This window comes from Ambystoma mexicanum, chromosome 1q (assembly GCF_040938575.1).
Source record: "Ambystoma mexicanum isolate Mex_15411 chromosome 1q, UKY_AmexF1_1, whole genome shotgun sequence".
NCBI lineage: Eukaryota > Metazoa > Chordata > Amphibia > Caudata > Ambystomatidae > Ambystoma > Ambystoma mexicanum.
The window spans coordinates 393,272,009-393,296,053 of record NC_090922.1 but is presented as its reverse complement, the minus strand read 5'-3'; the positions used below and the strand labels follow the sequence as shown (position 1 = coordinate 393,296,053).

The window sequence follows — 24,045 nt, the reverse complement described above, 5'->3', positions numbered from 1 at the left end:
GACAAGAGAGAATCTCGTGAAGGGGAAACCCTTTTACGATCCCGAAGTACAGGCAGTGGTGACTACAGATGCATGCCTGACTGGGTGGGGAGCTCACTATCTCCACCACACAGCTCAGGGTCTCTGGTCTCACTCAGTAGCCAAGAACCACATCAATCTGCTAGAGCTTCTGGCAGTATTCCGAGCGCTGCAGGCGTTCGAGCCCCATCTACTGAACTTGTCGGTGCAGATCAGGACGGACAGCACGACAGCCATGTTCTATCTGAACAAGCAAGGAGGGACTCGTTCGCCAAATCTGTCCAAGCTTGCCCAGAAAATATGGATATGGGCACTCAGACGAAACATCTTCCTGTCATCGCAACATGTTCCAGGGGAGCTCAATTCCCTAGCGGATGCTCTAAGCAGAGACTCCCTCCCAGAAGAACACGAATGGGTCCTTCACAGAGACGTAGTAGAAGATCTCTTCTCTCAGTGGGGTTTCCCCACTATAGACCTATTCGCCACAAGCGAAAACAAACAATGCCCAGGATTTGCATCCAGGTTCCCCCAAACGGACTCCCAGGGGAATGCCCTGTGGATGAACTGGTCAGGGATGTTTGCGTACGCTTTTCCACCAACTCCTCTCATCAGGAAGGTGGTGTACAAGATGAACAAGGAATCAATGACGCTCATCCTAGTTGCTCCCATGTGGGCAAGACAACCATGGTTTCCACACCTACGCAGGATGGCGGTGTGCGAGCCCATCAGACTCCCAGCCTGGTACAACCTTCTGTCCCAGCAACAAGGTCAAACAGTGCATCAGGAACCCAACTCTATGAACCTAGCAGCATGGCTCCTGAAGTCATAGAGTTTGGACATCTCAAATTACCACAGAGGTGTATGGACATTCTAAAAGAGTCCAAGAAACCAAATACAAGACACTGTTACTTTGACAAGTGGAAAAGATTCGTTATCTGGTGCCAGAATAAACAAATCAACCCGGTTGATTGCACTCCTTCCAACGTTGTAACATACATGCTCCACCTGCTGGATGCAGGGTTGGTTTTTAACTCTCTGAAAGTACACCTGGCAGCCCTCTCGGCTTACACCACATCCCATAACAGGTTCTCGTGGTGGAAAGTACCAGTGGTTAAAGCCTTCATGGAAGGAGTAAAGAGACTTCACCCTCCTATTTCGAACCCACCGCCAGGATGGGACCTCAACGTGGTGCTAGCTAAACTCATGGGCCCCCCCTTCGAACCCATGCATAAAAGTAGTCTCAAACACCTGACTTATAAAACGGCCTTCTTAGTAGCCATTACCTCCATAAGAAGGGTCAGTGAAATTCAGGCTCTGTCAGTGCAAGAAAACAGATCAACTGTTTGTCTCCGTAGCTACAGGCAGAGAGGGGGATCGCGTCTCTAAGGGCGCTATCTCTAAGTGGATTATCAACTGTATACAGCTGTGTTACTCTCTTTCTGAAAAGACTCTGCCGTTTACGCCAAGGGCCCACTCTACTAGAGGCATTGGGGCCACTCTGGCTTTCATTGCAAATGTTCCCCTCGACACCATTTGCAAAGCAGCTACTTGGAGCTCTATTCACACTTTTACTCAGCATTACTGCATTGACACTCATTCCAAGACAGATACACAAGTGGGACAAGCGGTTCTAAGACACCTGTTTGCTCATGACCCTTCTCACATCCCACCTCCTTCTTCTGGTACTGCTCGCTAATCTATGCACAGCATGTGATCTAAGCAGATTCCACAAGCCTCAGAAGGGATACATTACTCACCGTAATCGTATTTCTGATGCTTGTATCTGCTTAGATTCACATGCGACCCACCCTTCCTCCCCTCCGAGAGAAGGCGCATGGTTGCTTGTAGTCTTACCTTTCTGTCTATCTGCTTGGACTATCTGTACTCACGCTACTCCTCATGCTACCTCATGTCAGGAAAAACACAATCTGGGGATCCTAGACGCGTGAGGGATCATGGGTACAGTGGACGTCACACTAGGGATAGTATTACTGGCACGCCCTGTGTCGACGCCCTTTTTCGATTTTCGAAAAACAAACTGTAATACTCTGCAGCTTCCACTAGATGTCGGCCTATGCACAGCATGTGAATCTAAGCAGATACAAGCATCAGAAATACGATTACGGTGAGTAATGTATCCCATATATATATATGGCAAAATGAGGAAAGGGGCGCACTCCAGTTCCCTGCACAACCTTCTAAGCTACTGGTGTTCTCCTCCGACCAGTTTCTGTGCTAATACACGTCATCAGGGAGGCTGTCTCAACTTGCAGCTCACAGCAAGTGCAGGTGATGATAATCAATGATGATTTCTGCTGCAAGGGCTTCTGGTAGATGTAGTCATCAGGTTAGCAAGGAAAAAGCTCACGCCCAATCCCACAATGGAGAAAGGGGGGGGAGAAGCCTGCAGTGAGGCACTCCAAAGCCGGGCATGTATCACCCTGGTGCAGCACCCTGTCAGGTCTTGAAGATTCCACCCTTCAAAATCCTGGAAAAATGGCAAAACGAGGAAGGGGGCACACTCTAGTTCCCTGCACAACCTTCTAAGCCACTGGTGTTTTCCTCCGACCGGTTTCTGTGCTAAGACACGTCATCAGGGAGACTGTCTTTATATATATATATATATATATATATATATATACATATATATATATATATATATATATATATATAAATACATACACACATCTGATTAATCAAAGGTTTTGTTAGTCTCATACCAAAAAACAACTGTTGTTTCTATATTTGTGTGTGTTTCCATCGCATAGGAACAGATTCCCTTGGCTACTGAGCACAAGGGGTTGGGGAGAATGGTGGGGAACTGAGGTACAGGGCCATAGTGCATGCAATAAGTAGGGCAGCCAACACCATGTCTGAAGTCTAGGGTTGCTGCAGTCTGAACGCGTAACAGCTGGAGGGATGGTGTCATGCTATACTGTGCTTCCTGTTGATATTTTCCAAGAACAACTGCCGCTAGAGGATATCCATCAAGATATGAAATCTGTAAGAGAAGAATCCATAAAAAGAATATTACTGGTAAGTAATTGCTCCTTTAACTGCTTAGTAGATGAGGTGTATGCTTATGGTCTCTGTGACACTGTGTCCGAAGGAAGCATGTTGATGAACACTCACTTTCTGAAAAAAGTTAACTCTTAAACGATCTGAATTGTTTTCTGAATCTGGAAGAGCAATCCAAAGTTTAATCAATCTATAGATGAAACGGCACTGCATGTGTTACAGGTTAGTGATTTTCTCTTACTAAAGAACTGATTGGACTACATTCAGGTTTACTGCTGAATTTGGGATGTCTTACAGAAGGACAATATAACTAGTAATTTCATTTTAATATCTTTCTATTTTTTCAACAGGCAAGTGGACCTACTCATGACATTACTCCTGTTTCAGCAGACAGCAACTTGAACGAGCTCAATATCACTATAAAAAGCTGCAACAATCTACTTACAAGCGGAAGCCACTTGCAACCAAATCCCTACGTTGTATACAAGTTCTTTGATTTTTCAGATCATGACACTAACGTCATCCCAAGTAGCAACAATCCACAGTTTGATGATCACATGTGTTTTCCAGTGCCGATGAGTGCTGAACTGGACCGATATCTCAAATCTCAGGCATTGAGTTTTTACGTGTTTGATGATGGTGAAACACAAGGCGATTTTTACATTGGAAAGGCTAATGTGCCACTTATTTCTTTAGCGCATGATAAAAGTATCTCAGGTAAGAGCTTAAAGTAAATAAATCATTAATGAGTATTGTTTTACTATATTTACAAATTGACAAACAGGAATTAATGGAAGGCACGCAGGAGCCTGCAGCTCCAATGTATTTTGATTTACACTGTGCAATGTGAAATTGTTTTCTTGTTGTTTTAAGCTGGGATTTTGATTCTCATATGCTACTACACAGTGGTGTGTCCACCACATCCTGTTAGTGAAGTTCCCACTATTCACCTATTTCAGGGTTAATCGATCCTACCCTCTTCTATACATTTGATTTCCCACATCATTGTTAATTAAATTAAATTAAACCAAGGCTACCTGATGCATTGTATTACTATGTTGGCCCAGGCTTTCAGCCTTGTGTTTAATAGGCACCTGTTTTGACTAGCCCATGTATATCCTTCAGTTTAGCAAAACTAGCTCAAAAACTCAATCATCTGTGTTCCACACATACTGCAACACTGTCTTCTCCTACGTTCTGTTCCCATTACTCCATGCTTGTGGGACATTCCATCCTTCGGGTTCGGATTGGAGTGTTTTTTGTAGCATCACAAAAAATGTGTCCTTTGTTTATTTTATGTGGAGCCCTGCTCATGCACGGCAACAGTCCTGCCTTCCTAGGTCCTGCCTCTGGGCCTCAGCCTCCGTACTTTTCTCTGTGCAGTTAGGGTTGGACACTTCCAGCAGCAGGTCGTTTTCTTCCTACCCATTTTTTCTTAGTCCTTCATACAACGATTTTTCCCCTTGTCTCAGGCGTTGCAGTCGGGGTTTCCTATCGCTTATGGCTGACATAAAGGCATTGTAGCCTGTATGTGATGCAGGCCTAAGTACTCAACAGCTGACCGCCATTCACTCTGCCTAGAGTGTAAGGGACCAGAGCACACGTGGAAAGTTTTAAAAAAAATGTATAAAGAAACTTTATTTGGTTTTTAACAAATAAACACACACTTGTACTGGCCAATGTCTCGGCTTAACGGGATACAAAGCCAAAATCAGAGTCACAAAATGGTATAAAGATATTCCCCCCCACAACAGCTTACCATTTGTCCCACCCTGCTCCCTCCAACGCCCTTTCCCCCAACCATCTGGCATCAGACCAACTCCAGCCATACAGCTGTTCTCTGCGCCCCAGCCTAACATCAAGAACCTCCAATACGGTCAACCCATTACCCCCATACCTTCTCGTATTTTCCCTCTATTAATTGTATACCAGCCTTTTGAGGCCCATACACCCGTCCATCCCACGGAGACATCTCCACTCCCCCATTTCATTGTGATACCCCTTTTTGCTAGTTCCAAGGTCACCCCTAGTTGGGTCTTTTCAGATGCTGTAAGGAATGCATCGCCCTAAATCCCCAGCAGGCACCTAGCCGGTCTATTCCCAATTCTTCCTCTACAAGGATGTTCAGCATTTTTAACACTTGCTCCCCACAGGCCTTTATTCTCAGACAGGTGATATGTTCCACCTCAATCCAAAATTTTGAGCAAATATAGTTTTCCCTCCTTACCATTCTGAAAAGCCAGTGGGGTGTAATACACTCAATGAAACACCTAGCATTAGATGGCCCTATGCCTCGCATCTATAGCTATCTCTCTAGCCACCCCTAGGGCACATTCACAATCCCCATCATCTACAGGGCTCAGGTCTCTTTCCTAGCACTCCACTAGTTTAAGCAGTGGTTTTGCAGTGAAAGCTATCTACCCACCTATTGGCCCTCAAAATTAGTTTGTCATTAAACTTCTCTGTTGCCGTCAATCTAAGCAAAGGTGAATTTTGGGTGGTTAGGGGGGAGGGCATCAGGTCTTACCTCAAACGCCCCCCCAAGCATGTGTCGCAGTTGTAAATACTGGTAGAACATTGTGTGTTCACCCCAAAGGCTTTCTGTAAATCTTGAAAGGACACTGCGGGCTCCTCGCTAATCACATCACCCACTGCCTTCACCCCTATTTCAATTTAATTAACGCTGATGCCCCTGTACTGCCCTAAGCTTGGGAATCAACCTGTTACCCCGGGGAGCTGGTCCAAATCCATCCTCCTTCTGTTTTTTGTCCTGTCCATCAAGGTATGCCATAACCTGATCGCCACCTTTCCTGTCTGCAGGAACCCATTTGGGCATGTCATTCCATAGAGAATTCTGGGGGGGGGGGGTCATTGCTCCCATTTTCCAAATCTCCAGATGAACTGCAAGATTGCCCTTTCCTAGGAAGAACCAGCCATTTGTTGCCACTAACTGAATGGGCCAGGAGTGCTTCCAAAGATTTGGGGGATTCAATCTCCCCTCCCAGACAGACTGCATTAGAATATCTAGTGCTATGAAACATTGTGTATAGGTACATTATAAATACCAAATAAATAAATACAAAATATGCTAGGGGTGGTGGTGCCCCAGAGCATTCGTCTCAATCCTTTATCCACTTTGTCAAATTTCTCACCCGGGATCACACGGGGAGTGTCCTGCCTGACATATAAGAACTTGCTCAATGCTATCATATTGAAAAGTGCAACCTTGCCCAAGAGTAACAATGGGAGCTCAGCCCATCTTCTGATATCCTTGAGGAAATTGTGGAAATCGAAGGCCAATTAAGACGGAATAAATCTTCCTGTGTCCTAGTAATCGTAATACCCAAGTATCTAAATGGTTCTCTAGTGGGCACCAGCACGCCCCATGGCTCAAGACCTCCTTTAACTCTGGTAAGCTCATAGTATACAGACTTTCCCCAGCTGACCTTAAGACCACTATAAGCCCCAAACGTACGTAGTACTTCCCCAGCCCTTGGTACTGACACCTCTGGGTTACTCACCTAAAGAAGAATATCATCTGCAAACGGTGAGATTCTATCCAAGTGGTCATTCCAAGACCGTGAGTTTCCGATCGGAGCCCACCACTTCAGCCAGCAGTTTGATCAAACGTGTAAATAAAAACTGTAGGGTGGGACTGCTGTAGGGGGAGGGGAGCTGGGAGCCATTCATTTACCCTTTACCTTTTATCCATTTACCCCAATCCGGCTGTCAACAAGAAACTGGCTTCTAAATATAGGGTGTCAAGTAGTGTTCCCTATTTGTCAAAACACCCAGAGAGTCTGGTGGTACAAGCCACCACCTCAACCACTAGACAAAATAACTACCCTACTATCCCTCCTGATAGGGATGATAAGCGTTACAATGCTCTAGCCCAAAATGTTTTTTCGGGTGGCAGTTTGTCCCTGAAATCAGCAAATGCCACGTGCACGTTGGCTGGGTTCACTCATACCCTTTGGAAGTGTATATCCATGGCGGCTGACCATATCCACGAATGGGAAGAACGAGACAGGTTTTTGAACATAGTCAAGGATGGAAAGGATGCTATGTTTGAATCCCCCCAGACTGGTCTTGACTCCGTCGACAGTATCATCAGAGCAATGGCCGCTAGTACAGTTATTTGCAGGTTTGCCTGGTTGAGGAAGTCGGGATTTGCTCCAGATGTACAATCCAAACTGCTTAACATAACCTTTGTTGGCACACATTTGTTCGGAAGCAAGGCTGATGAAAGTCTGGAGAAAATGTAAAATTCAAAGGCAGCAGCCAAATCCCTTGCTGCTGCGATTAGACAACCTCCAAATCGCCCCACAGGTACGCCCTGGAGGAGTAGGGCCTTTCGTCACTACTCCACATTTGGAAGAGACAGAGGCAGGCAGAGGACAGTCAGTTCAAGGAGGCCAAAGAAGACGAGGAAGAGGTACTAAGAACGCCTCAGCAGCGGCTACTTTGCCATCAGCCACTGCGTCAGCCGCCCCAAAACCTCTCTGAGGACTGCAGTGGGATGCAGACTGTCACAGCATCTGACAGAATGGCAGGCTATTATTTCAGATGCATGGGCATTGGAAACAGTTGCCCACAGTTACTCCGTTCCCTTCTAACTGGCATCTAAACTTTGTTAAACGTTCTGGGGGTTGCTTGTTGCAGCAACAGTCAGGCAGTTGGTTCTTGTGTTAGAGGTTCCTTTACTACCTCCTGCGGCTTTGAACATGTTTGTCCTCCGTGTCTTGTTAATAATGAGGGTCCATTTTCAGACCTGGGTTCGATGATGGATTTTGCTGTTGGTAGTCACTCGGGTGCCATTGTTGTTGTGTCTGGCTGCTGGCTGGTGTATGCCCTGCTCGTCCATCCAAATGTGGGCTTCGGTGGTCTCGAAGAAGTAGGATCTACCATTATCTAGCACTTTTAATTTAGCAGTGTATAGTAGCAAGTATCGCAGGTTCACTTTCATGAGGCGCTCTTTTGTCGGGCCAAACATCATCCTGCGCCTCTGCACCAGTGCCATATAGTCGGGCTAGATAGCCTGCATGAAGGAGTTTCTAGTGATTATGCCCCCTTCTCTTGAAAAACTGAGGATCTTTTCCCGGGTCTTTAAAGTTCATGAATTTAGCTATCATAGGCCTCGATGGGGTGTCTGGAGGGGGTGTTTTGGCCAAGGATCTGTGGCCTCTCCCCACTGTGAAGTACTGTGACAGTGTGCCAGAGCCGACTTCCTGTAGCAACAGGTTTTCGATGTAGTTGGTAGGGTCTCTGCCCTCCTCTCCTTCTGGCAGGCCCATGGCAGGCCCATTATGCAGATGTTGTTTCTTCGGGCTCTGCCTTACGCATCCTCGGCTCTTTGTTCTAAGGTTTGTATTCTCCCGAGAGTATGGGTGATATGGGTTTGAGCGCTACTGATATTGGTGGCATTTTCTTGCACTTGGTGTTCTGCGGTGCCCATTCTGTCTGCTAGTGCCCGTAAATCTTGGCATAATAGGCCCACATCCACTATGACTGCGTCCCTTTTCTGTTCTAGTGCAGATTTTAGTGCTGCAATCACTTCCAGGATAGGGCCCTCTTCTTGGCGCCTAAGCCTGCGGATCAGGCCGCATTGCATTATTGTCTGGGAGATGTGGGCCGTTTTCGCTCTTACGAGCGTTGGATTCCTTTATTGTTTGTTTGGCTTTGCCGCTCCGCTGCTTATCTGGCATTTTCGGCAGTTTGTTGCTAGGCCTTACAGTGATGTTATCAGCAGCAGTCTTTGGGTGGGCGGGACGCATTCTGCACCTGGGGCTATTGGGGGTCTTCCGGCCTCTCTGTCCCATGTGTGGTACAAGTGTTTTGGGGCTGGCCCGAGTTCTAGTGTGCCCAGTATGTCTCCTTGTCTCTTGTGGTCAATGTAGTTAGGTCGCACGGCTATCTGAGTAATGGTAGTAAAATGTGCTGTTTTGTGCAGCCAGGGCCGTGAGGACTGTGCTCCCACATGGCTTTTGTCACTCCGGCCGGGCACCAGTGGTTCTGTACAGGGGGGAGGCATAGCCTGCATTACGCGTTCACTGCGCGCGCTAATCATCCTGTGCACGTCGGTGCAATTTGTTTTTAGCCCTATACAGGAGCGACAGCGCCACAGTCCAGGGCGCTACTGCCCCGCGCCGCCACCAGACAGGCCACACTATGGTCCGCGGGCACCACGCTGTTTAGGGCCACATGCTCTTCTTCAGCCCAGCTCCCTCATCTGCCAGCACCTCTGTTGGCGCAGACCCAATTGTGATCTGCTTGCTCTCTAGGGGGCTTCCTGGGTCGCTGCACGACTCTCCGTCTTCACTTCGGGCCAGTCAAACACTCCACCGCCATCTTGCTTTCGCCCTCTCTGTGATACGAGCACCATGTCTCTTTCATATGCCCAAATGCTGCATCGAAACACTGCGGTTTTGGGTCCAACTGTTCCTTGAGTATTCCGATGCAGTATCTTGCAATTATCAGTCAAAACTGACCGATTTCAGGATCTTATCAGCAGATCTAACGGGAGCTTTCGTTTCTGCTGCCTCACCGCATGGCTGCTGGCCACTTCCGGCTGTACTTGCTTGTTATATAGATCCAGAGTCGGGGACACAGCACCACTACTGTGACTGCAAAAGTATGACCTAAAAGCGCTGCTTAATTTATCCAGGTTGATTACCGCTTTGGCAACCTGGGGGACCCAACCAGGATACTCCTGAAACCTCACCCCAAGATAGTCAAAGTGGTCCACTTGTTCAATCAGACCACCTCGCACTTTTAGTTGGAACGCGCTATGTTTGGTAGATTGGGGGCTGAACATCATCGATTTGGTTTTACCGACGTTCAATTTGAGGTGGAACTGAGAACACTTGGCCAGGATTATAGATAAAGATTTTTCTAGGCCCTTTGGAGTGGATGAGAAGAGGAGCGGGCCAGGACGCAACCTTGTCTAACACACATGAACACTTCGAACTGGTCAGTTGTCTCGCTCCCCACCCCGTCGCGCGGCCATAGCGGACGCAGGCATTTGTGTTTGAGTACAGTTGAGTTAGGACATTAATCAAGTTTAGCAACCCCTGCCTCCCACCCCCCCGCCCCCCCGAGTTAGAAGAATTTGCCACAACATTCCCCTTGAAACAGAATCAAAAGCTGTGCTTAAATCAAGAAATATAATGTAAAGATTCCTTTTCTAAAGCGATGTATACTTTTGGATCAACAGGAATAGGATCAAACAATGGTCCATCGTGCCCCTATTTCTCCTGAACCCTGCCTGCAGGCCAGTTATTATGTTATTGCTATCCACCCAACTTTGGGGGTGCTTCAAGATGATTTTGACAAATAGTTTGACACACCTCTAATAAGGAGATCAGGCGATAGTTTGCGGCGTTATCCCAGCCTCCCTTTTTTGCAGATCGGGACAATGACTGCTCTACGCCAAAAGTCAGGTGCCTTTGAGAGGACCGGAGCCTAGATTTTAACTTAATTTTTTAATCAGTCTAATGGGATTAAGCCTGGGCCAGGAGTCTTACCCCATTTAGACGTGGCGAGAGCTGCTTCCACCTCTTTTACAGTAATGGACAGAAGAACTGCTTCACATAAACGGGGCAAAGAGACACCTAGGATTAAAGAGGGTGAATTATCACAATATAAACCTAAATAGTGGGATCTCCACAGCCCACCGCTGATGCAACATAGCAAGGCTTATCAGATTTAGGATCTCTACTACAGACCAATTTCCAAAATAATGGAATATCCCCTGCTTTGTCAGCGGTATGAAGTGTCCCCCCCCCCCATCGCTTCACTGAAAATTTTCTTTTTTTACGCTAGCAAGGATTTGTAGTTGGCCCTTAGCTGGCGTAACCTATTCCTGTCTACCCCTGATTTGAGACCCATGAGTTTCTCGATCTCTCTTTGTTAAACAGCAGGCATCGTCATACTAACCAACCTTTCCAATCGTGCCCTGTTTTATCGTTTTGATAGGAGTAGTTAACAGTGGGAAAATCTTTGCCATCATTGCTTTATCAGTGTTGTTTACTGCCATAATTAATTCCATGATGGGAAGAATTATATCATACATTTTAGGTTTTACATTATGGTCAATTAGCATAGCCCATTTCAAGGTTTTCCGGCATTGCCTTTAACCCTAATCTGTTGGAAGCAAGGGGACGTGCAAGAGCCAATGCATGGTGTGTTAGACGTTAAAATAGAAATCGATAGAGTGGCCACTAGGGGCACAGAGATGTAGGTAGCGCTCTGCGTCGCTCCTCACCAGTGGAATGGTAACGGGACCGGGCCCCCTGAAAAGCCCCAGTGTGAAGTGCTCACTGCCCCCCCAGAACGTCACTGTGTAGGGTACATCCACGAGCATTCCCGACACCCCGACACCCCTGGATTTCCGCTGTGGAGTGAACCTGCTGCCGGAACCGGCCACGAGAGTCATACTGCAGGCCCGCACAGCATGCCGCATCAATTCGGAAGCAGCGGGCCGACCTGGCTGGGGGGGTCAACGCGATCATTGGGCTTGCCACGGCCTCCTTGGCCTTGGACCCGCAGAGCCTGCTGCCCCTCCCCCTGCCCTTCAGATCCTTGTCTTGGATTACTTCTGGTAGCCATTTCAACCGAATGTTGATTCTCCTAGACCTATTTTCTAAGTCCTCCATCCTCAACTCAAGTTGCTTGTTTCCGTGTCGAGTCTTTCAATTGCTTCGCTGTTCTCCTTGACCTCCTGCCCACCTCCTGCAGGCCCTTTTCTTGAATGTCCGTTCTTTCACCTAACTGGCCTACCTCTTGCCTCATTGCCGCCGCCGCTTGACTTATGTCTGCTCTGAGCAGCTGAATTTGATCTTGGAAGGTCTTGACCAAGCTGGTGCAATCGTGTGCTAGAGGCTTGAAAGGCTGTTTGCAGACGGACCAAAGAGGAAGGTCTCCCTCCCTTACTGAGCTTTGGATCATCGCGCCAGAGCCTGCTGAGGATCAGGTGAAGGGGTGGTCCAGCCCCCAGCACGTACAGCACTCCCCCCCCCCCCCCCCCTTGACCTTTGCCTGTTAACCCCCCTGGGAGTCCTAATTCCACAAACCTGCTTGAAGGAGCCACGGAGCAGGAGCCCACAGCCTTACAGCAGTGACAAGGCCCCTTGCACCACCCATCCACGGGGAGCCTAGCCATGCCTTTTTCACGTTGACCCCCCACACCTGGGGAGTCCTAAAATCTCAAACCAGCTTGAAGGAACCACAGACCAGGAACCCACAGCCCTGCAGCTGTGACGAGGCCTGTGGGCCTCCCATCCACGTGGGGCCCAGCTACTTAACTGCTCACACGAGCCGCAAGGTGCCAACCGGCCTCCACTGATCAGCCCCAGCCTCAGAACACTGTGCTCCCCAGCGCTCGTAGGCCCAGGTGGGGACCGCAGAACTGCACCCTAGACCCCTCACTTGTGACCGAGTTAGCCCGCAGCGTGGCCTCATAGAGCACCTTCCGCACACCAGTCTACCGGTTAAAGCGGTGCCAAGGCGGGGAAGGCCTAGGGGACGCGTTCCCATGACAACATTGTGGATTCTTCCAGGGAGATAAATGAAGCCTGAGCTTATTCACATAAATTGCTGATTCTCATGGAGTCCCCCTGCGAGCTGAAAGAATTTTACTATCCTCTCCCCCACAAGACAGGTCCACCCCCAGGGACAGCCCCTCCTCCACTGCTGAAGCTTGAAAGCTCCTGAGCCGGGCGGAGGGGGGTGCTTCAGCGCAGACCGCCCAACACCACAGGAACACCCATGAGCTGGGCATCAGCACTCCAGAAATTCAAATATGAACAGCCTCCCCACCATGCTCAGGACACTATGTCCACCACTGCGCCACAAGGCCTGGAGGAAGCCAACTCGGTGAGCAGGGGCATGACTGCACTCCTAGAAGATATAAGGGGATTTAGAGCAGACATCACGAAAAAAAGACTAGATGGGCTCGGGAAAGTTGACAGCATGGAGGACTGCATCGAGGGGCTCGAAGCTAACCAATCCTCGTGGACATTTTAGAGTCTCAAATCGACATGTGCCTCTCCGAGCAGGAGAGAAGAGAGGAGAAGTGCACATTAAATATGGATGACTTTCAGCAAGGGAGTGGGAGACTGGAGAGTAGGTGTGGGCCCCCATGAAACGGGCCCGGTCCGCTTCTCAAGGCAAAGTGAGATAGCATGTACAAAGTTACCTCACTACTAACTGCATTGCAATAAGCCGGTTGATACGAAAAGTTATGGAGGAGTAGTAGGCGCCAAGTGAGAAGACAGCTATTTGTTTGAATATTTGGATCAGTAATGGAGGATTTTTCTACCGGCGCAAATTAGTACTCCCCTAGACAGAAGCCACAAGCTAGACATTCTTTTGGACTACAATAGGGGAGCATAACAACAGAAAGGCTACGCGGGAAGCGAGGCAGGCAATAAGGGAGGGAGGTTTCAGCACCCTACTCCCCCACCCTCCCCCCCAGCCTTGTGTTAAGAAAGGAAGAAGGCCTTGCCTATGGCAAGGGGTAAAGTGCACAGAATTGCACAGGGAACAACTTAGGATCTAACAACGTGCATAAAATACCCAAGGCTTGTGTATGTATAACCCAGGAGTGCAAATAAAGTATTACCAATATACAATAAAGGAATGTAGGGTAAACACTTAAGACCTCCTTATAACTGAAAGGAAAGTCTGCAAACTCTTTACCCACTATGCTCTTACAGATACTGACAGCGCTAAACCCACGTAGCGGGCAAGCAAGTACAGATTCTGTGAACTGACACTCTGTAAAATACTGAATAAGGAACATTCAAACAGTACTCCCGAGGACCGGAAAGACCACTAGAATGTCAGTAATATCACGAACCCTGTAGATCAAACAGGAACCCAGAAGGCTGTAAAAGCAAAGGGTTAAAGATAACAAATACATAAAACCTTAGTCAGGGGAAAGTATGAATTGTGATGTTAACTTGTGAGGAAAACAAAAGGGGATACACACTGGAACATGTTACAACAACACCCACACCTAATATTCGATGGAAAGTAAATGCAGAGGTGCAATGGAAAATATGGAATGGACTCTGAATGAAGTAGGATCAGGAGCAGGGGAAACGCTATTACAAAAGGAAACCTATCCCACCCAACCAAGGGAAAAAGGTAGTAAATAAATACTACTAAGGTAAGATTAATGCATCAAGCTTTTCAGTAACCAGGACAGCATAAAGAGACAGAACGCACCGGAAACCTGGGCTGCAACTAAGAGTTAAGCACAGAGAAAGGCTGTCTGCAGACAGAGGAAGACAGAAAGGGGAATTCAGAAAGCATAAATCAATTAGCACATAATCCGAAATCCAGGGCAGAGGAACAAGATACAGGAGCTAAGGAACTGGGCACAAAAGCTAGGGACTGGAACTAGGTACAAGGCACAGAAACCAGGAACAAGGAACAGGAGACTAGTCACAACAGGAACACTGCTACAATGACCAGCGCCGGACTGAAGCAAACTGAGGCTTTTAAAGCTGCTAAACGAGCACACCCCTCAGGCGTGCCGCCTGCTGCACCTGCAGCCACAGGTGTTGCCTATCCTCCACCCAGCCTTGTGCTGCAAGGGAGGAGACGAAGCAGTGAGCCAGGCATTCTGGGAAGCAGGAGGTGAAGCAGTGAGCCAAGGCATTCTGGGAAGCATAGTCATTTGATTTAAGTAACATGCTGGCTGCCAGAGAGGAGATGAAGCAGTGAGCCAGGCATTCTGGGAAGCAGGAGGTGAAGCAGTGAGCCAAGGCATTCCGGGAAACATAGTCATTTGATTTAAGTAACATGCTGGCTGCCAAAAACCTGGAATGGATCCGGAAGGGAAGTAACTTGGAATATAAGGGTTTAACGTTCCCAATTCATCAGAACACTGTAGCATAGGGTTCGAAGGAAATGTCCAGTAGGGAATAAACCCCAAAACATGCCCCCAAGTGGCGGGAACGGGAGCGAAGGGAGCGAGCCGTGACACTTGTCTCCCGGCTCTCATGGTGAAACACAAATCATAGGAGAGGAGTGACTCCGGAAGAGTGTGACATAGGCAAGGAGGAGGGACAGGGCGGAAGGCTCAAGGCACAGCTGGGTGCTGAGGCAAGGCAGGAGTCACGGTTGTGTGAGTGTTCGCGCCCCTCCCACAAAAAGAGCTAATTGAAGGAATAGCGAAGTATAGGTCCCCGGCGATGAGAGTGCCCGGGGGGTGGGCTGCGCAGCGATATCAGCGGCTCTACTTGGCGTGGTGCCCCCATAGGGCGAGGGGATTGTCAGCCCGGTGCCCCAATTTCGAGAATGTCCTTGAAGAATAAAAACAAGCAGACCAAGGGTGGCCTATCGCAAGCAGAGACCCTAGGCACCCTCCCAACCTTGTGGCAGCACAGAGAGGAGTGTGATGAGCAGGCGGACCTCCAGGAGAAAAGCAGGAATCCGGCCCCCATGGGGAGGTTGTCCTGCAGGCCACGATCGCGTCAGGACCTTCATGGTGAGATGCTGACCCTCCAGAACAGCTTGGTCAAGACCTTCCAAGATCAAATTCAGCTGCTCAGAGCAGACATAAGTCAAGTGGCGGCGGAAATGAGGCAAGAGGTAGGCCAGTTAGGTGAAAGAACGGACATTCTAGAAAAGGGCCTGCAGGAGGTGGGCAGGAGGTCAAGGAGAACAGCGAAGCAATTGAAAGACTCGACACGGCAACAAGGAACTTGAGTTGAGGATGGAGGACTTAGAAAATAGGTCTAGGAGAATCAACATTCGGTTGAAATGGCTACCAGAAGCAGTCCAAGACAAGGATCTGAAGGGCACACTGCAGGATATATTTGCGAGGCTACTGGATGAATCCTCCCTGGAATCAGTGGAGTTGGATAGAGTCCATAGGGTGGGCCGTATAAACAGCGGAGCAAATGCCAGACCAAGAGATGTATTAGCGGCCTTTGCCAGGTATGCACAAAAGGAGGCAGTCTTGAGAGCCGCCAGGCAGAGAGAACCCCTAAGCCATGATGGCCACACAATAGAGCTATATCAGGACTTGGCCAGTAGCACTTTGGTGAAGAGGCGTCAAATGGGCCCTATCTTGGCTTTCCTAAAGGCTAAAGGGATTAAGTATAAATGGACCTTTCCCTTCGGCCTCCTCTTTGAGTGGCAGGGGGTACAAAAGAGGATAACCTCTCCACAGGAAGGAGCGGACATGCTGCATTTCGAGCTAGACCAGGAAGAGTTAGGGAGGAGGTCGGAGAGATCTCAGGGAGTCTATCATGTACAGAAAACTAGGGCTTGGGATTGGTCTACGGTGGGCGAGAAAAAGAAGGAGCAAACATGCCCTGAAAGGACCCCCTGAGAGGGCGGAGAGAAGAGAAAAGCAGAATGAGGGGGGAGGTGCACCCAACGGGCCGACTCCCTGATGACAAAGCTCTGATTTAAAGGGGTGGTGGGCTCAAAAGTTATCTGTCGGGCAGTGAGCTTCAAGGAGCAAACATCTTGGGGGTGGTAATGGAAGTGGGGAATTTTAGGGAGGTATTGGGGGAGAACCCCAGTTGGGTAAAGTGGGGAGGGGGGGAGTTTAGGTCTGAGGGGGGAACACGGGCGATAAATTCCAGGGCACGAGAAAAGTGGCCACAGGGCTCAAATGGAACAAGGGTGAGAGGTTTTTTGATATAAGACGCAGGGGGCAGAGGGCCAATGGGAGAAAGACTCTAAATGGAGATGCCCTAGAAATGGATGCTTTCAAGGGGTCTAGCAACAATCTGGACAATTTAAGTGGATAAATCATAACGTGCAGGGGCTTAACTCTCCCCCTGAGTAGGAAAAAACTGGAGAGGTTTACGAAGGAGGAGGGGCCGGATATATTGGGTCTGGAGGAAACCCATCTACTATACAAAGACCAAAAGAAGTTGAGTTTTAGGGGATTCGACCAAATCTTTCAGGCCTCGGCTAGTACGAAAACGGCTGGGGTGGCTTTGGCACTTAAAAACTCAGTGCAGTTCAGGTAAGAGCACATAGTCCGGGATAAGGGGGGCAGATACCTCATTGTGCGTGGGACGTGTCTGGGCGATGTATACACAATTGCAGTGGTGTACGCTCCAAATACAGGACAGGAATTATTTCTGAGACAGTTCCTTGAAATTTTAGGGGAAATGGCAAGGGGTGCTGTGGTGGTAATGGGAGACTTTAATTTGGCGTGGGGTGGGGCTCGAGATAGATCCGGGAAGAGGGCAACGGGCCTGGAGAGAGAGGCCTCAGCAGATGTACTGGAAAGAATGGCCAAGTTGGGCCTGAGGGATGTCTGGTGTGAAGCACGGGGGGATGACGTGGGTTATACATTCTTCTCAGGGGTGCATGGGACCCAATCTAGGATAGATTACATTTGGGTGTCAGCAACCCTCTTGGGTCAGGTTAAGGAAGTAAATGTAGGCCCCCTGGGTATAGCAGATCATAAAATAGTCACTATACGCCTGGACCTAGGGGAGAAGAGGAGGGGGATTTGGAATTGGAAATACCCAGCGGCCCTCATGAGAGACCCGGTGCTCCGGGAGGAAATAGAAGGTAAAATGAATAAATTCATGGAAGAAAATAAGAGAGGTGATACATCTGAGGGTGTACGATGGGATGTGTTTAAGGCTACTATTAGAGGCAAGCTCATTACGGCCATCGTCAATCGAATGGGGGAGCTTGAGAGACAATTGGAGGGGGAAGTAGAAGCTGCTCGGTTAAGAGCAGAAACAGCGCTGAATAGGGCCTCCCTTAGAGAATACAGGCGAGCTGAGGGGCAGCTCCGAAACCTCTGAATGAAAAAAGCTGAGGGGGCCTTACTGTCGGTACGGCAAAGCATTTATGCAAAGGCGAACAAAACAGATGTCCTCTTGGCCTGACTTCTGAGAGGGGAGGCAGCGAAAAAAGTGATAGGGGCACTTAGGTCAGAGGCGGGAGAAAGGATAACACGCAATGAGGACATTTAGGAACACCTAGCAGCCTACTATGAGACACTTTACACCTCACAGCACCCCACGGTCCGATCCCAGGAAGAGCTCCTGGGGAAAGTTAACTTACGCAAAATTAGTGAGGAGTCCCAAGAGGCCATAAGCCAAGAGATCACAGAAGATGTGGTGAGACGGGTGATATCAGATCTCCCCCCTGGAAAGGCCCCGGGCCCCGATGGGTATTTAACAGTGTTTTATAAAACTTTTGCGGCCTTTCTCGCACCGTACTTGACCTACTTATTTAACACATTCAAAGATACCGAATGTATAACTCCCTCTATGGAGGAGGCTAAAATCTCCCCAATTCTGAAACCGCATAAAGACCCATTGGAACGGTCATCATATAAGCCAATAGCATTGATTAATATCGATGCTAAAATTTATACGAAGATTCTGGCCAATACACTAGAGGGGTTGCTCCCGGAACTAATCCACCGGGACCAATCGGGGTTCATTCGGTGTAGGCAGACGGCAGATAATCTGCAGCGAGTTGCACACTTAGTGGAAAAGACGCAGAAAATGAACACTCCTGTGGTCCTACTTTCTTTGGATGCTGAAAAGGCCTTCGACCGCGTGGAGTGGTCGTATCTGTTTCGCGCTATGGAGAAGATGGGGTTGGGAAGGGAATTTTTAAAAATGGTTAAAGCCAATTACCAAGAGCCAAAGACCCGGATTATGGTAAACGGGTCTCTTTCACCTGCCTTTAGACTGAATAGGGGCACAAAACAAGGCTGTCCCTGTTGCTTTACGCCATATATTTGGAGCCACTCCTGTAACTGATACGGGACGAGGACGGGGTGCAGAGAATTCCATTTGGGGGAAAGCAGCATAAGGTCACGGCATTTGCCGATGACATGCTGCTCTCCGTAATCAATCCAGTAGAATCTATCGATGCCAGCAAGAAGATACTTGAAGACTTTGGTGAGGCCTCGGGTATCAATCTGGGAAAATCAGAGTTTATGGGCTTGTCCCTGGATAGGGCCTTAAATGCTAGACTGAAGACGGAAACCCCATTTGTCTGGTCCCCGGGGGAATTAAATATTTGGGAGTACGGATCACCCCTACGCTCAAAGGCTTGTATGCGGCAAACTAGCTTCCCCTTTTGGACAGTATTAAAAAGGACCTCAAGAGATGGAGGTCTTTACATATCTCCTGGTTGGGGCGCATAGCCGCAATTAAAATTGTCATATTGCCACGTTTGCTTTATTTGTTTCAAGCCATCCCGCAGACAGTCCCGGAGAAATTCTTCAGGGAGATTCGATCCTTGACAAAGGAGTTCATTTGGGAAGGAAAACGAGCTAGACTCAGCAGGCGCCTGTTGGAGACCTCCAAGAGGGAGGGAGGTTTGACCCTTCCAAATTTCAGACAATATTATGAAGCAATGCAGCTGCGGGTTATCAGAGAGTGATTGAGGGAAGGTGAGGGGCCTTTATGGGTAGGAATGGATAGGGCAGTGACTAAATATGACCTGGGGGAGGTACTATGGTTGAGGAAGGAGCTTAGGCCTAAACAAATGTATGCAAGCTCTATCACAGGTTTAATGGCGACCAACTGGGACAGTCTGGCTGAGAGGAGGGGGATTTCATCCTTTCCGCCCCCTTTTACACCGATATTTAACAATACTGACTTCACCCTCGGAACCGAGAAGGGAGCATTCACGCAATGGGAGGAGGGGGGGGATGTAGAAGAATTTGTGACATGTTTCAGAAGGGTGAAATCCTGTCATTTAGGGAATGTAAAGAAGCTTTTTGGATTAGCGAAGGGGGAGAGTCTTAGGTATGCCCACTTCCGTCACTGGCTGCTATACCCGCCAAATGAACAAGCGGCAACAAGGGAGGTCACCTTCTTCGAGAAATTCTTACTCTCAAATGATGAGACTAAGGGTCTAATTAGCAACCTTTACAAGATCCTGGAAGAATCTACCCCCCATGAAAGATGGCCCTTCATGAGAAGGTGGAAGCGGGTAATATGGAGGAGTTTGGAAATGGAGGAATGGTCCAGCCTGTGGAGAAGAATTCCTAAGTTGGCCAAGGCTTCACAAACACAGGAAGCCTGGTATAAGATAATAAACGGGTGGCATTATACGCCGGAAATCCTGCACAGAATGAACCCTGAGATTGCAGGAGAGTGTTGTAGAGGTTGTGGACAAGGGAGAACAACCAAACATATTTGGTCGAGGTGTTTGAAAATCGCTCCATTCTCGGAGGAAGTACAGAGGGGGCTAGATCAAGTATTGGGAGGAGGAGGGACCACACCTCCGGAACAAGTGCTATTGGGCCTCCAGGGCGGGAGAACATTTGGGGAACTGCGTAGCAGAGAAAGAACAAGAGTGATATTGACACTTGCAGCTCTGACTCTAATTGCTCAAAGATGGAGGAGTGTTAATGTACCGACCTTCCAAGACTGGTTACGAAGGCTGTGGGATACTATCGCTCTCGAGTGGGTGACTTATGCTATGAACAGGGAACTGGAGAGGTTTGCTGGAGACTGGGGAGAGACTCAAGCCTTCCTTAGGGACGATTACAGGGCAAACTGGTGCCCCCAACGCCCCAAGACCTGTATCAAGCTTAACGAACACGCTCAAGCAGGAGCTCCCCTGGAAGGAGGGAAATATCGCCCGGGGAGGAGGGAGGGTGAGACAGGGGGGAATTGTTGAGTTTGTTTTTCTTTTACTGTTCATGTGAAAAACGTAATAAAGAGATGTTAAAAAAAAAAAATAATGAACGACTTCAGAAATCGCTAGCGAAGAAACAATCTCCGGTTATTCGGCTTCATGAGGAAACTCTTTAACGAGGAAAACACCAATGAACCTATCATCGTCAGGGCCCACAGAGCGGGCTGGAGCTCCCGCTATCCAAGGACAGTCCATGCCCAGTTCCACTATTACACTGAAAAAACAAAAATCTTGGAAATGCAAGAAAGAAGGGACCGGTGGAATGGGAGGTCTCGCAGATCACTGTATTACAGGATTTCTCAGCCCTTTCTAGAAGGAGACTCTGCACTATGCTGATGAAATGGCTGAGTTCCAAAAGAGTCTGTTACTGATGGGTCTTCCCCTTCTCTCTCTCTCCTTCAAGCTCGATGGATACAATTGCCACCTGGTGTCGGATGATGACATAGGTAGAGTCTTGCAGGAACTCCTCAGACATACAGCCTCAAAGCCCCAGCGGAAGCCTAGGGGGAAGCACAAGGTGTTGCAGTGACGGGCAGAGGCTTTGTGGACAGGCGCCGAGTCGGGTCATCACAAATTTAAGAAACTGAACCCGGAGTCCCCCCTCCGCAGCCATGAGGGGTGACCATCTTTCAATTTTTAATCCAAGAGGAGAGAGGGGATATACCCAGCAATGCTCCCTGGTGGAGCGGGGAGGGGGGACTCCTCTTCTCACACGAAGGTTGAACTGGGTGAAGCAACTGAGTACTCCGGGGAAGCTCGAGGGCCAATGATGTAATGAACCTGAGACCTAATTCCATATCCTGACTTAACCTGTTATAATGTTTTTGGGGTGGTTGGTTGTGTTGTGAGATGAATAGCGAGTAGAGCAACTGAAGAGTTGGGCTTGGATAGGGGGGCTCAGAGGTGTTCATCTTTGCTTGTTTGCCCAAAGGTGGCGGAGTAGAAGGTGGTTCGGCCCAGCGACGTCGTTAATGTTGTATGGAAACCGGGCGACAGCAGGGTGGCAGCAGGGTTAGTTCTGTTTAAGGGGGTTTTCAGGGTTGTCATGTTAAATACATTCCAGACCATTCAACAGGAGATTTTCTCATAAAACGGGCTGGTACGAACCCTACTTTCTCCAGCATGGGGTCTGGCATGGATTCACATGCTCATGAATATTCCCCGTCGTCAGGCTGGGAATCCTCGGTAAAGAAAAAACCAGTATCAGTTTTGTTTCTGATCTGTCTTTCGTAGTAATAACCAATCACTGGTCTCTGCGTCATACTGACCACAGCCAATGACTGCCCTCTACCTAAGCACCGCCTCTGGCAGCCATCTTCAGATTTTTTACCGCACGTTCATGTGTTGGGATCCTCGTGCTTTTGCTCTCGAGCGTTAGTGCTATTTTTTTTTCACGTTTTTTCTCAAAAACTTCGTTTTTTCGGTCAAAAGAGCCTCAAGCTCCACCGACTCTCCATCCGATCAACGGGGACCCGTTTCGGATTCGTCTGCGCCCCTCAAGGGTGAAGATTTCATCGAGCTACGCTTTTGGAGGACTCCAGAAGTTTCTCAGGCCCGGCCATGGCCCAGGAGAAGGGAAGCTTGACGCCCGGAAAGCTGTTCAGGGTCTGCCCTGGATGCCAGCTGCAGAACGTCTTCAAGGAGGACGAACACTCTTTTTGTCTTTACTGCCTACATGAGGACAAGACGCACGTGGAGAAGAACTGTGCATTTTGCGGCAACATGTCGGAGCGGACCATGAAGGACCGCCATCAACGTCTCGCCAACTGGCTAGAAGGGAAGAGCCCGTCCGGCGAGAAGAAGAGGAAGAAATCCGAGCGGTCTTCTAAGACCTTTGAGGACGCCCCGGCGACGGGGGTCCAACATAAGGCCAAGCACCGCGAGTCCGCTGGCACCGGGAGCGCCGAACGGTCGGGCTCTACGGGCGCCAGGCAGGGCGCACCCTCCCCGGCACCATCAACCACGAGCCAACGCTCTGGGTCGGGTAAGAGGAAGGCCGAGCACCCGGCGAAGCTCCTGGAGAGGCCCCGGTCGAGCTCGAAGGCGGAGGGGGAGAGAGGCAGTGTCCCCCCCCTCAAGGATAAGGCGGTGAGCGCACCTAAGGTGGTGAAGGCCTTAATCCATCCGGCCAAGCCCTCTATCGAAACTGTCGCGGCGGCCCTGGCTCAGCCTGTGGAGGCTACACCAGTGGTGGCGACCTCGGGGCTCAGAGTCTCCCTGCCACCTCGGAGGGAGTCCTCTTTTGTGCCCATCGATAGGACCCCCGTGAAATCCCCCGTGGGGAAGAAAAAGGGGGGGCAGGGCGTCGTCGTAGATTCGGCCTCAACCTCGGAGGAGGAGCTGGTCGAGGTCTTAAGCCACGGCCTCGGCGTGGAAGAAGACCGGCCCGTCGAGATGGATCCCGACGCAGGTGATCGCCCGTCGGATTCCCCTCTGCCAGCGCCGCGAGACGACTCGGCGGCCATTTTGTTGGCTATACAGTCCTTATGCTCTGAGATAAGGACAAGACTACCGTTGCCGACGGAACCTCTCCCGTCGGGGGACCCAGAACCGGGACCTTCTGGTGTTCCCCCTACCAAGAAAAGAAGGATCCACCCTCCACCTCCTTTTCAGCCGTCGCGCCCCTTCCAGCCCTACTCCCCGTCCACCCGAGGGGATGATACGGGGACTGACACGGCAGAGACGGGTACGGACGACGAGGTATACGACGAGGATGTACCGTCGTCGCCTCCCACCAGGGCTTCTCCGCCCGACGAGATTGGATCGTTCCACTCAATGATCGCCAGGGCATCCAAGCTCTTCCAACTCTGCCCTGAGGAGAAGAAGAAGGAAGGTTTCCTTTATCAGCGGCGCAAGGCCAAGAGGAAGACGGTCCTCGCGGTGCCTCTATTGGACGACATTTGGGATGAGGGCCTCACCCTCCTCAAGAACCCGTCCACGACGCCAGCTAGAAGAGACCGGTACGAGAAAAAGTACCGGGTCCCGGACACGGCCCCCCTGTGCCTCCGGGCGCAGCCTACCCCGGACTCCGTCGTCTCCGCGGCGGCCAGGAAAAAAGCGGGGGGGGGGTGCGGCCTCCACTTCGACTTCCCCACCGGACGGCGAGGGAAAGAAATTGGACGCTATGGGACGCAGAGTCATCTCGTCTGCAGCGATGACGATTAAAGCTGCAAACGCCTTGGCTATCGTGGCCCGATACGACAGGGAGCTCTGGTACAAACTGGCTCCCCTGCTGGACTTCTTGCCGGACGACAAGAGGGCGGAGGCCCTGGAGATCCTGCAGGAAGGCGAGGTGGCTTCGGACCACGCCATTACCGTTGCGACGGACATCGCCGACACTGGGTTCCGCCA

The 24,045-nt window shown here is 49.6% G+C and overlaps 1 protein-coding gene across 2 annotated transcripts in view; it reads left to right on the top strand.

Annotated features, from left to right (window-relative positions):
• Window positions 1–24,045, top strand: part of RPGRIP1L (RPGRIP1 like) — a 1,574,704-nt gene that overhangs the window by 1,056,286 nt on the left and 494,373 nt on the right. For both annotated transcript variants that reach the window (XM_069639571.1, XM_069639577.1), the window contains exon 18: window positions 3,387–3,753. In XM_069639571.1, coding sequence (XP_069495672.1) covers window positions 3,387–3,753 — 367 coding nt within the window. The remainder of the gene's footprint in view (window positions 1–3,386; window positions 3,754–24,045) is intronic.